This window comes from Mastigoproctus giganteus, chromosome 12, assembly GCF_048544385.1.
Source record: "Mastigoproctus giganteus isolate SK-2022 chromosome 12, ASM4854438v1, whole genome shotgun sequence".
NCBI classification, from domain to species: Eukaryota; Metazoa; Arthropoda; class Arachnida; order Uropygi; family Thelyphonidae; genus Mastigoproctus; species Mastigoproctus giganteus.
The window spans coordinates 72,973,003-72,986,061 of NC_143586.1; the positions used below are offsets into that span (position 1 = coordinate 72,973,003).

The following is a 13,059-nucleotide window of genomic DNA, read 5'->3' on the forward strand; positions in this document are numbered from 1 at the left end:
CCTGCTTCGACAAGATGGGAGGTCCTGGAAGGCCCGGCTAGGATCAATCGGCTAGTAGGTTCGCCTGCGAGGGTCAACCGTGTCAATGCCATGCCCCTACCCTCATGGTCGGAAGGACAGGATTCAGGCTGGCGGCGGTGCGGGTATGGTGTCTGGGTAACCCTGGCGTTCCACTCCCGAGCGCATTTATTGCATGCCGGGTAGTGGGCGTCCCTTTGGGCTCCGTGGTGGGTCGGGAGCCTGGGCACTGAACCACTTAAAATTTACATGAATCCCGATAAACTTATTTCTTCAGGGGCCCCAACCCGGTCCCTATCTGCAAACAGAGACGAAGACACAGATAGTATTATTAGTAAAAAGAGGCAGCGAACCATCAGGGCCTGTTCCAAGATTTTTAATTATTCATTCTACCAATGAAACACCGATTGGCAGAATGTCACCCTTTTTTATTCAAAAAGGGTTAGACGGGTTAGCAGGTTCACCCAAATCAGTTAAGAGGCTCCGTTCTGGAGACCTTCTAATTGAAACAAAAACTGACAGGCAATCCGAGCAACATCAATCGGAGGAGTACCCGTAACTGTGACACCACATAGAACACTGAATTCATCGAGAGGTGTCATTTCAGAATGGGACCTTCTGATGTAACCGAGGAGGAAATCTGCTTGGAATTGAAAGCACAGGGAGTTATTGCCGTCAAGAGAATTGGTGCGCGTAGGGATGGGAAACTAGTTAAAACCAGGAGCATTATCCTGACTTTTAACTCTCCCAAACCTCCTGATGAGATTAAAGCTGGATACATTAACTGTTCAGTGCGTCCATACGTTCCGAACCCTTTACGGTGTTTTAAATGCCAGAAGTATGGACATTCTCAAATGGCCTGCCGTGGAGTCCTTGCATGCGCCCGATGCGGTGCAAAGGACCACGAAACAACAGCATGTTCAGCCACTAAACCCACCTGCATTAACTGCGAGGGAGAACATCCAGCCTATTCAAGAGCATGCCAGAGGTGGAAAGAAGAAAAAGAAATTCAACGGCTGAAGGCAGAGCTAAACATATCGTACCAGGAGGCAAGGAAAGCGGTGAAACCCGTTACCATCAACAAACCTACCTACGCTCAAAAGGTAGCAGGGAGGTGTTCCATTGGAACACAGACGGACATGTCCATCCCTCCAAAAGAATCCTTTACACCCATCGCACGTTATCTTTTAAGCTCCCAAAACCCTGCACAGAAGGACCAATCAGCTGCCACTCCTATATCGGTACCTCCTAATGCTCCACAAGTAACAAAGGTAACTATGAAAGAAAAGAATAAGAAAGGGGAAGTACCACCTAGTACCCAGGAAAACATGGATGTCGAGCAGAAGGAGGTACATGATGAGTCAGTTTTGGAACTCTTCGCTGAGGAAGAAATGGACACGGGACAGCATCCATACTTCCCCAGGAAAGATAAACCCAAGACTGACAAAATTAACCCCTCAGCACCTCGGAAGCCGCCAGATGGATTCACCAAGTCCAAATAATGGCTAAATTCCTACAGTGGAATTGTCGTGGATTCTGGCAAAATACTGATGACATCAAGGCACTCCTGCAAAAGCACAAACCAGTTTGCTTTTGCATCCTAGTTGTAGCAGAGTTCAAATTCCTGGGACTTATTTTCGACAAGAAGCTGACATTTTTACAACATATTCGTCAGTTGAGGACAAGATGTGTCAAAGGGCTTAACATCCTTCGTGCCCTTTTGTCAAGTTCCTGGGGCACAGATCGTTCTACCCTTCTTGGTCTCTACCGAGCGCTTGTCCATTCCAAACTCGACTATGGGTCTGAGGTTTATGGTTCTTCTAGAGATAGTGCACTTCGGTGGTTAGATCCAATCCACCATCAAGCCATTCGGACAGCCACTGGAGCATTTCGCACATCTCCTATCCAAAGCCTTTATGTTGAAGCAAATGAACCATCTCTGTGTCTTCGTCATAAGCAGTTGTCGTTACAGTACGCCTTCAAATTAAAATCCCTGCCCGATCATCCCACGTGGCCATCCGTTTTTGAGCCGCACTGGAAAACCTCTATAACACCCGTCGGACTGCAAACAAACCATTTGGTATTCGAATTCAAGGGCTGTTGAAAGAACTAGACTTGACGGTAGACAACGTTGCCCAGTCAGCAAGGCAATTCTTTCCACCCTGGCATGCCTGTTTTCGAACTTGTGACTTCTCCCTTAAGATCTGGGAGAAGGCTACTACACCACCATCTGTCTACCAGCAACTCTTTGCATCACATAGACAGCGGTATTCTGACTTTGTGCCAGTCTATACAGATGGCTCAAAGTTAGAAAGTTATGTGGGATCTGCTGTTGTGTTCCCTCACAAAACATTATCCTATAAGATCCCACATGAAAGTAGCATTTATACTGCGGAGTTGCGTGCTATAGAAACAGCCCTAGATCACATTAAAAATCACGACTACCAGAGGTATATGATTTATTGCAATTCATTAAGCGTGTTACAGGCTCTAGTATCAGTGGGGTATAACCCTCATCCGACCCTGTCCAGGATCCGGCACATTCTATTTTCTCTTGTAGAATTGGAATTTGATATTCGCTTTTGCTGGATCCCAAGCCACATTGGGATTCGGGGCAATGAACTAGCTGATACCGCTGCCAAATCAGCCATTTCCCTGGATAGTCATTGCCTGTTAGTCCCCTATACAGACTACAGGCAAATAATACGCTCTAGATTATATTCGCAATGGCAAGATTCTTGGCACGGACAGACCACAAATAAACTACGTCATATTAAGCCTGCAATTACGCAATGGCAGTCCAGTTTACGCAGGGTCCGAAGAGAGGAAGTTGTTCTTGCTCGGCTCCGCATAGGTTATAGTTATCTAACCCATTCCTACTTGCTGAGGGCGGATGACCCACCTATGTGCGAGATGTGTAATGTTATTTTAACCGTCAGTCATATTTTAATAGAATGTCCTGCTTTTTTAGAAGCACAGCGCTTGTGTTTTACCGCTTTTAATAATTTGACTGAGCCATTTACACTCAGTCAGTTAATAGGCGACAGAGACAACATGTCTGACGTTTTTAACTTTTTACATTCTATTAATTTTTATACAAAGATCTAAGTTTTATGCTTTTAATTACTACCTCTTTTACCTAAAAATTAATTGCCTGACGTGGTAGCCTTGGCTACCAAAATTTTTAGTAGCATTTTAAATGTGACTTGGTGCATTATGGTCTTAGCTGCCAGTGCGCCATAAAAAATCAAATCAAATCAAAAATCATTGCAAAGAAGTGACCTCATTTTCTTGAAAGTTGCTCTGCCGATTTCGATATGACTTAGTATTTCTGTTTCTGGGTCTAGGTTCTCTGTGATAGTGCTTCCCAAGTATTTGAAATGACTTACATGTTTGATGAATTGCCATTGAGCGAAAGGTCTGCATATTCATACTGTTTGTGGCTAAATGTCATTAATTTGGTTTTCTTTTCATTAATATTAAGTCCAAGCTCTGCTCTGCTCCAAACTGATCCTATTGAGAAGATGTTGGTCTTCAATGGTGTCGCAAAGAATAAGAGTGTTGTCCACATATCTAATATTTTTTGCAACTTGGTTGACTTTTACACCAGAGTTCATACCTTCCAAGGCCTTTTTTGAATATTTTATCGAAGTACAGGTTGAACAGGATTGGTGAAAGTATGCAGCCTTGTCAGACCCCTTGTTGAATGCTGATGTTGTTTGTTCCTATTCCTCCTGCTCAGACTGTAGCTGTCTGATCCCAATATAAAATTTTAATAATGCAGATATCCTTTCCATCTAGATGGGATTCATGGAGTAGATCAACCAGCTTGTGATGTTGTACTCTTTCAAAGGCCTTCTCGTAGTCGATGAAGCAAACAAATATGTCCTTTTGTTGGTCCAGACACTTTTGGAGAAGACTGCTGATGCCAAACAATGTCTCAGGCATTCTGAAGGCATTCCTGAATCCTGGTTGAATGTCGTTTAGATTAAATTCACATTTAGTTCTTATTCTTGAATGTATTATGTGTTGAAACACCTTCAGCAAGTGGCTCATCAGACTGATTAGACGTCAGTCAGATTTTATCCGACAATGACCATGTGTCTGCTATTTTTAGCTTTCTAAAATCAGTAAACCTCTTTACGCACATTTAAAAAATCTACCTTATTATTGTTACTTGTTTACTGATATTTATCTTTTACAGTTTATACTTGTTTTTATATTCTGACTTAGTGACCTAATTCATTAGGTCACTGAACGTTTTACTTTTTTATGACAAGGTTTTGGCGCATTATAGCCTTAGTTGCTGATGCGCCAATAAAACCCAACCAACCAACCAACTGATTAGACGATAGTTATCACACTTCTTTGAATTAGGCTTCTTAGGAATCATGATAAACGTTGACTTTAACCAGTCGTTCGGTATTTCACCAGCGCTGTAGATTCTATTAAAGAGTTTTGTGATTTCATTGATGTTCTCTTCTTCAATGAGGTTTATGACCTCCACTGGAATTTCATCCGGCCCTGGAGTTTTCTGTTTTTTTGTCAACGAGATGGTATTAAGTACCTCTTCCATGAGGATTTCCAGACCCTCCAAGCAGTATTCATAGCATTCTGTATCACTTTTGTTGTTACTGAATAGCTCTTGAATGTATAGCCGCCATGTTCTTTGCACTTCTTCTTCATCTATGATAGGCTTGTTTGAGGCATCAAACAGAGTTATAGCATGCCACCTGTATATCAATGCTGTTTCTTTGAAATGCTGTTTCTTTGACTTTCTTGTGCATGTTTACCACATCATGTTTTCTTTCTAGTTTTTTCATCTCCACACATTTCTTTGCCATTCATCATTCTTTGGCTATCTTGATTGCTTTCTTTATCTCTTTTTGTATTTTTCTGTACTCTTGAGTATCCCTTTTTGCCTTTCTATGTTGTTCTATATTAGATTTAGGATGTTGTCATTCATCCAATGCTTTTTCTTGATTTTCCCCCTTACTTTTAAATGGTTTCTGCATATATTGTTCAAAGTATTTCTCAAGTTGTTCCATAGTGTCTATATGTTCATCTCCTGATTATTAGTGGCTAAGGTATTTAGTTCATTGTTAAGATCTTGCCGAACTGCTTCTTTAATAGAAGGGTTCTGCAACAGCAATATGTCAATTTGTTTGGTAACTTGGCTTCTCTCAAGAGCCTTAAGTTCTATGTTTAAAACAGCTATCAACGGGATGTGATCGGAGCTAATATCTGCAGTGTTCTACCCAGAAAATTTTGCCTGCCAGGTGGCATTATGAAGTAGCTGGGTGGGGAAGTGTAATACTTCACAATATTATAAAATTTTCTGTTGTTTTTAAATGTGACAAGCAATCCAGAGCAAAAATTAATTACATAATTTATTGTGTTATATGCTCCTGTTGCATTGTTCTCGATTGCATAATATGTTTGAATTAATATTGATCGAGATCAGTGAGCAGTACCATACGGTACTGTGAGAATTGCTTAAATTTTAGCTGGGCGGTCAGTTAAATTCACTGGGCGGTGTGCCCATTCGATAGGTCCTGGGGAGAACCCTGATCTGCACTAGGGTATGTTGTTACTCGCTTTGTGAGATTTCCCACCAGAGTGAACCTAGCAGGCAATTCCCTATACCAGATTTAACCCCGATATGCCACATTTGTAAAGTTACCAGTTCCCATTCTAGCCATTCTTTTTGTTGATTTACAAATTTTCACTTGATATCAAACCATGCAGTATTTTTTAATTCTATTAAACAGCAATTCTGGTAAGTGAAAATAGGAGGAATAATATCCACAGGCTATAAAAGTAATGATATAAAATACAAATTTATGCTTTATTATCTTGCCAATTAACAAAATTAAATGATACATGAAAATAGGAAGAATATTTTCCACAGGTTAGCAAAATAAAAATAAATTTACGCTTACGTACATAGTGGCCCCGAGTGCCAAGCGATAGTGACAAGCGATTTTCTTCCAGTGATTATAAAGTGATCTCCAAAGTGATATAGTTTCTTTATTTTCCAGTGCGTCTGTTATTTTATTTACTTGAAGTGGTTCTGTGCTTTAAAAGTCAAAAGTAAGAACCCAGAAAGGCAATCCACTAACTTAAACAACCGCTTGGTCACTGGTGGCACCGCTCCTGCCTCCACGTGGCGGGGCCGGTAACCTGGGGGAAAAACCAACCCTCGGGGCGAAAAGGAGCAAAGATGGAAACAAATGAATTTCCACGTTTAGAGCCGAAGTGCTCTCAACATGAACTTGACAATGACACCGATCATGACTTCTCTCTTTCAAAGAGACTTCAAAAAGACACTAGGAAGCAGGAATCTCCAGCTTTCCTAATAATACACTCTTTGTCATCCCAACCTGTGAGCAAGCTCTCACCTTTCATCATCCAGAGATGCCTTGAAAACGCTGCAGGTTCACCAAAAATGGTTAAACGTCTCCAATCAGGAGATCTACTAGTAGAGACTTGTTACTCAAGACATTCTGAGTTATTACTACAACTTACTTCTTTAAGCGGAATACCAATTCAGGTTACCCCACACAACACACTAAATTCTTCCAAAGGAGTGATCTCCGAATGGGATCTATTATATGTTTCTGAGGAAGAAATTGTCCAGGAGCTAAAAGATCAAAATGTCTCTCATGCAAAACGTATCATGATCAGAAAAGACGGCAACTTAACTCCCACGCGAAACATAATCTTGACTTTCAGCACTCCAAATCTACCGGATTCTGTCAAAGCTGGTTACCTGAATTGCCACATTAGGCCTTATATCCCAAATCCGCTCAGATGCTTTAAATGTCAAAAGTTCGGCCATTCTCAGACAGCATGCCGTGGAGACACCATATGTCCAAACTGCAGCTGCAAGAATCACACACAAGCAGAATGCAAAGCTCCAACACCACAGTGCCCTAATTGTAGTGGCAAACATCCAGCCTACTCTAAAGACTGTGAACTATGGAAGATAGGAAAAAAAATACAAAAATATAAAATTGAAAATAAAGTCTCTTACCAAGAAGCGAAAAAACAGATCAACTTAAGTATGCCAAAGCGCACTTATGCTTCTACCACTCTCAGACATGAATCAGTAGCATGTCAGACTGAAGTATCCATCTCTCCAAATATATCAATATCAGACTGGGCACGATCAGTACTCTTGATCCAGCATCCATCTAAACCGAATTCAATAGACCAAAGCAATAACACGCCACTCACAATTCCAACCCAGAGACTTCCGCATCATCAGGCAGCAGAAAATTTGCAAAAACCGCATTCTGCTGAGACGAAAGTATCAGGTCTAACAAGCATGGATACGGATGATTCTATCGGTCAAGAAGAACTGCTTGAAATACATGCAGAAGATGATATGGACGACAGCAATGAATCGGGACGTCCCACTTTTCCCCGAAGAGAAAAACCAAAACCGGACCGTCATAAACAGTCAACTTATAAAAAGCAGTCAGATACATCTTCCACGAACAAAACCAAATAATGGAACACATCATTCAATGGAATTGTAGAGGTTTTCGTAGCAACATCGATGATATTAATGAACTAATTCACTGCTTCAATCCGGTAGCTATGTGCCTACAGGAAACCAACTTGACTCCCCAAGTTTCCACCACAGTCAAAAATTACACTATCTACAGACAAGATAGATCTGACACTAATAGTGCTCATGGAGGAGTAGCCATCCTGTTGGACTCAAGAGTTCCTTCCAGATGCATTCCATTGCAAACCTCTTTAGAAGCTGTTGCCACACGCATAGTAATTGGAATCACCGTTACATTGGTCTCAATTTATCTTCCACCAAATCGTCCATATTCTATCCAGGAAATCGAAGATCTCGTGTTGCAACTACCAGTTCCCTTCTGTCTACTAGGTGACTTTAATGCTCACCACCCATTATGGGGTTCTTCCAGCTTAGACAGGCGTGGAAAACTTGTTGAAACGTTAATAGATAGACAGGATCTAACGTTGTTAAATACTGGCTCTCCTACCTATGTTCATTTTCCTACCGGATCAACCTCTGCAATAGACCTTTCCATTTGCTCTCCAGTGCTCTATCCAAGTATCCAGTGGGTAACTCTTAACGACCCTTACAACAGCGATCATTTCCCAATAATATGCAAAGTTCAAACTTCCCGTTCATTACCAACAGACTAGACAATCCAGTAAAATGGAAATTTCCGAAGGCTGACTGGATAAAATATAGCTCGCTTGTCTCGTTCGACAACCATATCATACAGTGCTCTTCTATCAACCATGTTACTGAACATATAACAAACCAAATATTAACAGCTGCAACTGCTGCAATTCCACAATACCAAGTCAGGAAAAAGCGAAAATTAAACTATTGGTGGAACGAAGAGTGCAACAATGCAAAAAAAGAGAAAAACAAAGCTTGGAATCAATTCCACAAACATCCAACCACTTCCAATCTTATTAATTACAAGCGACTTAGAGCAAGAGCCCGTTATATCAGACGGAAAGCAAAAAAAGAATCTTGGATTAAATTCGCTTCCTCAGTTAATAAAAATACAGACATCAGACTGATCTGGAATAAGATAAAATTGTTAAATGGCAAAATTCCTCCAACATCTACTCCACTAATTAATTGGAATGGACAGGAACTCTCTACTCCTGCAGAAATCGCAAATGCACTAGGATCTGTATTTTCCCAGTTGTCCTCCTCAACTTCTTATGACCAATCGTTTCAAAAAATTAAAGGCGTAACTGAAAAATCCAAACTGAATTTCACTGACAGATCTGCACTAAAATATAATCAACCATTTACCATGGTTGAACTCCAGCATGCTCTTACCAACACAAGAAACAGCGCTGCTGGCCCTGATGGGATATTTTATATAATGCTCAAAAATTTAAATACAAAGTCACAGTCATCACTGCTGTTCTTCCTCAATCGAATATTCACTGAACATACATACCCAAGCTCCTGGCGTCATTCCTACGTTCTGGCTGTCCCAAAACCTGGTAAAGACAATTCTGTTCCTCAAAACTACAGACCAATTTCACTTACCAGCTGTCTGAGCAAAACCCTCGAAAAAATGGTTCACCACCGTCTGACTTGGTATCTTGAGTCCCAAAACTTAATCAATAACAATCAATTTGGTTTCAGAAAAAATCGATCATCATTGGACCTTATGATTAAAGCCGAAGCAAACATCAGAAATGCATTCATCAAAAAGGAGCATCTCGTTATGGTCTGTCTGGATATTGAGAAAGCCTTTGACACCACATGGCGTTTCGGCATTTTAAAGGATCTACATTCTCTTGGCCTGAGAGGAAATTTGCCATATTTCATCAAAAATTTATTAGAACAAAGATCCTTTCAAGTTCGTTACCAAGGAATTCTCTCTAAAAACTTTGCTCAGGAAGAAGGAGTCCCTCAAGGGTCCGTTCTCAGTGCCACTCTATTTGCAATTAGAATTAATCACTTAACTGAACTTATTCCGAAAACAGTAGACTCATATCTTTATGCCGATGATCTCACAATTTCCTGCCACTCTCAAAACATGAACTACATTGAGAGACAATTGCAGATATCAATAAATCAGATCCAGATTTGGATGACACAAAACGGTTACAGACTATCCAGCCAGAAATCTACTGCCATTCATTTCTGTACCATACGTAAAATGCATCCTGATCCTGAACTCCATTTAGATAACCATCTTATTCCAATAGCAAATAGTATTCGTCTACTTGGCTTAATTTTTGACTGTAAGTTAAACTATCAAAAACACATTGAACATCTCCGGACAGCTTGCCAAAAAAAAATGAACATACTCAGAGCCTTATCAGCAACAACCTGGGGAGCAGATCGCTACACCTTGCTTCACTTATACAGATCCATAATTAGATCTCGTCTGGACTATGGCGCACCTGTCTTTGATTCTGCTAGGGAAAGTGTCTTATCTCGTCTCAACCCTATTCAACATTCAGCTCTAAGAATAGCTCTAGGTGCGTTTAGAACATCTCCAGTGCAAAGTCTCTATGTAGAAGCCTACGAAGCTCCTCTAAACATCAGAAGAAAGATGCTACTATTGAACTACGCCACCAAGATTCAAAGTCAGTCGACGCATCCTAATTGGTCAATATTTAATGATCCGCCACTCACCATGTTTTATAGAAACAAGCCACATGCAACGAGGCCTGCAGGTATTAGGTTAATGGAACTAGCAGAAAATTGGAATATACAACTCAATAAAGTCCACCAAGAACCTACAGATCACGTTCCTCCATGGTCTGTCATCTTGCCGTATTGTGACTATTATTTCCACCAATGGGGAAAACACTCTTTAACGGGTATTAACATCCAGCAGCTCCACACTGCACATTTACAAAGTTATCCTGACTTTGCGAAAATATATACTGACGGCTCAAAGTCTGAGAATGGATCAGGTGCAGCAGTGGTATTCCATGACACTATCACTTCCGTGTCACTTCCGACAGAATGCAGCAGTTACACCACTGAACTATATGCCATAAAACTTGCTCTGGAAAACATTTCCCATCTCTCAATCAAAAAGAGTATAATCTACACAGACTCGCAAAGTGCCCTATTAGCAATGCAAAAGATTTCCCCATCTACTCATCCGCTACTACAGCTAATCAGATCAGAATTGATTCGTCTCCGAGATCATCGGCAAAATGTTGTCTTCTGCTGGATCCCAGGCCATACTGGAATACCGGGAAACGAAATTGCAGATGATGCTGCCAAGCATCCATCCAGCACATCCCCAATGAATTTTCTGGTCCCGTTCAGGGATTACAAAGTACATATACGTAATATATGTAAGGAACGCTGGAAACTACAATGGCAAATGCACATTCACAACAAACTCCTTGAAATTAAACCTATACCGCAATTATGGGCCTCCAATTTTCGTACAAACAGACAAGAAGAGGTCGTCCTGGCCAGAGCCCGAATAGGCCACACCCATTTGACCCATCTATTTCTGTTATCAGGTAATGACCCTCCACAGTGTTCACATTGCCACAAGCCACTAACAATAAAACACATACTCTTGGAATGCATCTTGTATAACAACTCCCGTCTAATTTCATTCACTTCTCTCTCAAACTTACAGGAATTGTCACTTAGCCACATCATAGGCGAAAACTCAAACATTACAGAATTCTTTCTCTTTCTGAAACGAATAGGTTTATATAACCGTTTCTAACTGCTCCCATAGAAACCAATAAAATTAGTATTAACTACTATGATAGGTGCAATATGGCCTTTGTAGCTTTTGCACCAGAAAAATCCAAGCACAACAACAACAACAATACGTACATAGCTTAATTACTATTGTAATGTGTACATGCTAACTAATTATTTCTGTTCACTGACTTTTTTTTTTGTTTTAAAATTTAAAACAGTAAAAAAGATAAGCATTCAATAACAAAGAACACAGCACACATAAAATTGCAACTAACACATATGTGCAAGTGAGAAACAGAGTAATGAGTTTGCAAAAATTAAAAAACATAGGAATGAAGAGAAGATTTTGAAAATTTATTTATGCTTTTTATATGATTGAAGATTCCATGGAAGGGGAAACCCGTTACAAGGTAGCAAAGGAATCTGCTCAAGATTGATACCCCAGACCTGACAAGCCACAGACGGACTCCAAACACCGGACTGCATGGACGGGATTTATCCCACGAAAAACCCGGGGGCTCACATCTGGTGAGTATGGGCTTGGCATACCCAGGGTCCTGAGCTGGATATCATCATTCTTCTCTTTCTTGGTGATTCCCTTCTACTTTTGACTCTCTCTCTCTCTCTCTCTCTCTCTCTCTCTCTCTCTCTCTCTCTCTCTCTCTCTCTCTCTCTCTCAAGGTAACTCGGGAACTTTTTTTTTTCCTGGTGTAGCATAAGCCTCAAGCTTCCTTGCACCATATGGCTATTAATAATAATAATAAATTAAGCAAACATAGATGAACTTGTAATCTATCTGAAAGGTTTTGGCCTATACAGGAGTATTTGTTGTTGTTGTTTGTTATTTGGTTTTAAGGAGCATTAGCAACTAAGGCCATATTGCTCCGGGGATATGCGGTGGTCATTCCCTGATCTTTCCGCACCCTCCATATTTTGGTCATCATGGGCTCTAATCCCGGTCTAATCAAGAAGCGTGTGCTACGCACTGCTGCTCCAGCCCACCTGGCTATGGAGGCGCCACAGAAGTATTTAATTTGACATCTACAGCGGTATATTTCAACTAAATAAACTATGAGGAGACACAATTTGGCCTCAGTAGCCCTTGTGTCATTAAACCCAATAGCAACAATAACAACCAAGGATTGGCATGTTCAAGCCATTATCCATGCATGGTCCAACATGTTATTGGGCTTGTAGTCATATTTTAATTACTGCCAGACGAGAGTTTATATGGAGCATATCAGCTAATATACAGAATTATCATGGGGTAAAATGTCATTTGCTTTTAGGGTTACTTATCTCATAACATTTATTATTAAATGTTCTAATTTTGAATGTTAGTTTGTTCAAAATTTTTATTGTTGAAAGACTGTATTAGGATTTTGGACTTTTTTTATATTAGGATCCACAAGCCTTATAACTATGATGGTTGGAGTTTTCTTGGGAGGTGCTGTCATACAAAGGTTTAAACCACAACCACGTTATATCACCGGATATATGATTATTGTTGAATGTATTTCTCTACTTGGTTTAATTATAGCCTGGTTTTTAGGTTGTCCTTCACTAAATATGCCTCAAATGTCTGTAAAAAATGAACAGTAAGTATAATTTTTAACATAAAACCTTATAATTATTCCTAATATTTAACTATATAACGTTTATAGTAAAAACCATTTGTCTGCTTGTTCTGCATTTATTTATAATAATAAATAAATAAATATGAAAAAAATAAGAAAAAATGTACTACACATTCAGATCATCATTTTTAATAACACTAGAGCTTGTTACTCATATATATATGGTGTGGTTGCGTGTATAATAATCTTTTT

At 40.1% G+C, this 13,059-nt stretch overlaps 1 protein-coding gene across 2 annotated transcripts in view; it reads left to right on the top strand.

The window, feature by feature from the left end:
- LOC150077190 (solute carrier organic anion transporter family member 74D-like) overlaps nucleotides 1-13,059 on the top strand; it is a 524,201-nt gene that overhangs the window by 281,700 nt on the left and 229,442 nt on the right. For both annotated transcript variants that reach the window (XM_090386204.1, XM_090386203.1), the window contains exon 6: nucleotides 12,633-12,828. In XM_090386204.1, the coding sequence (XP_090242330.1) occupies nucleotides 12,633-12,828 (196 nt within the window). The remainder of the gene's footprint in view (nucleotides 1-12,632; nucleotides 12,829-13,059) is intronic.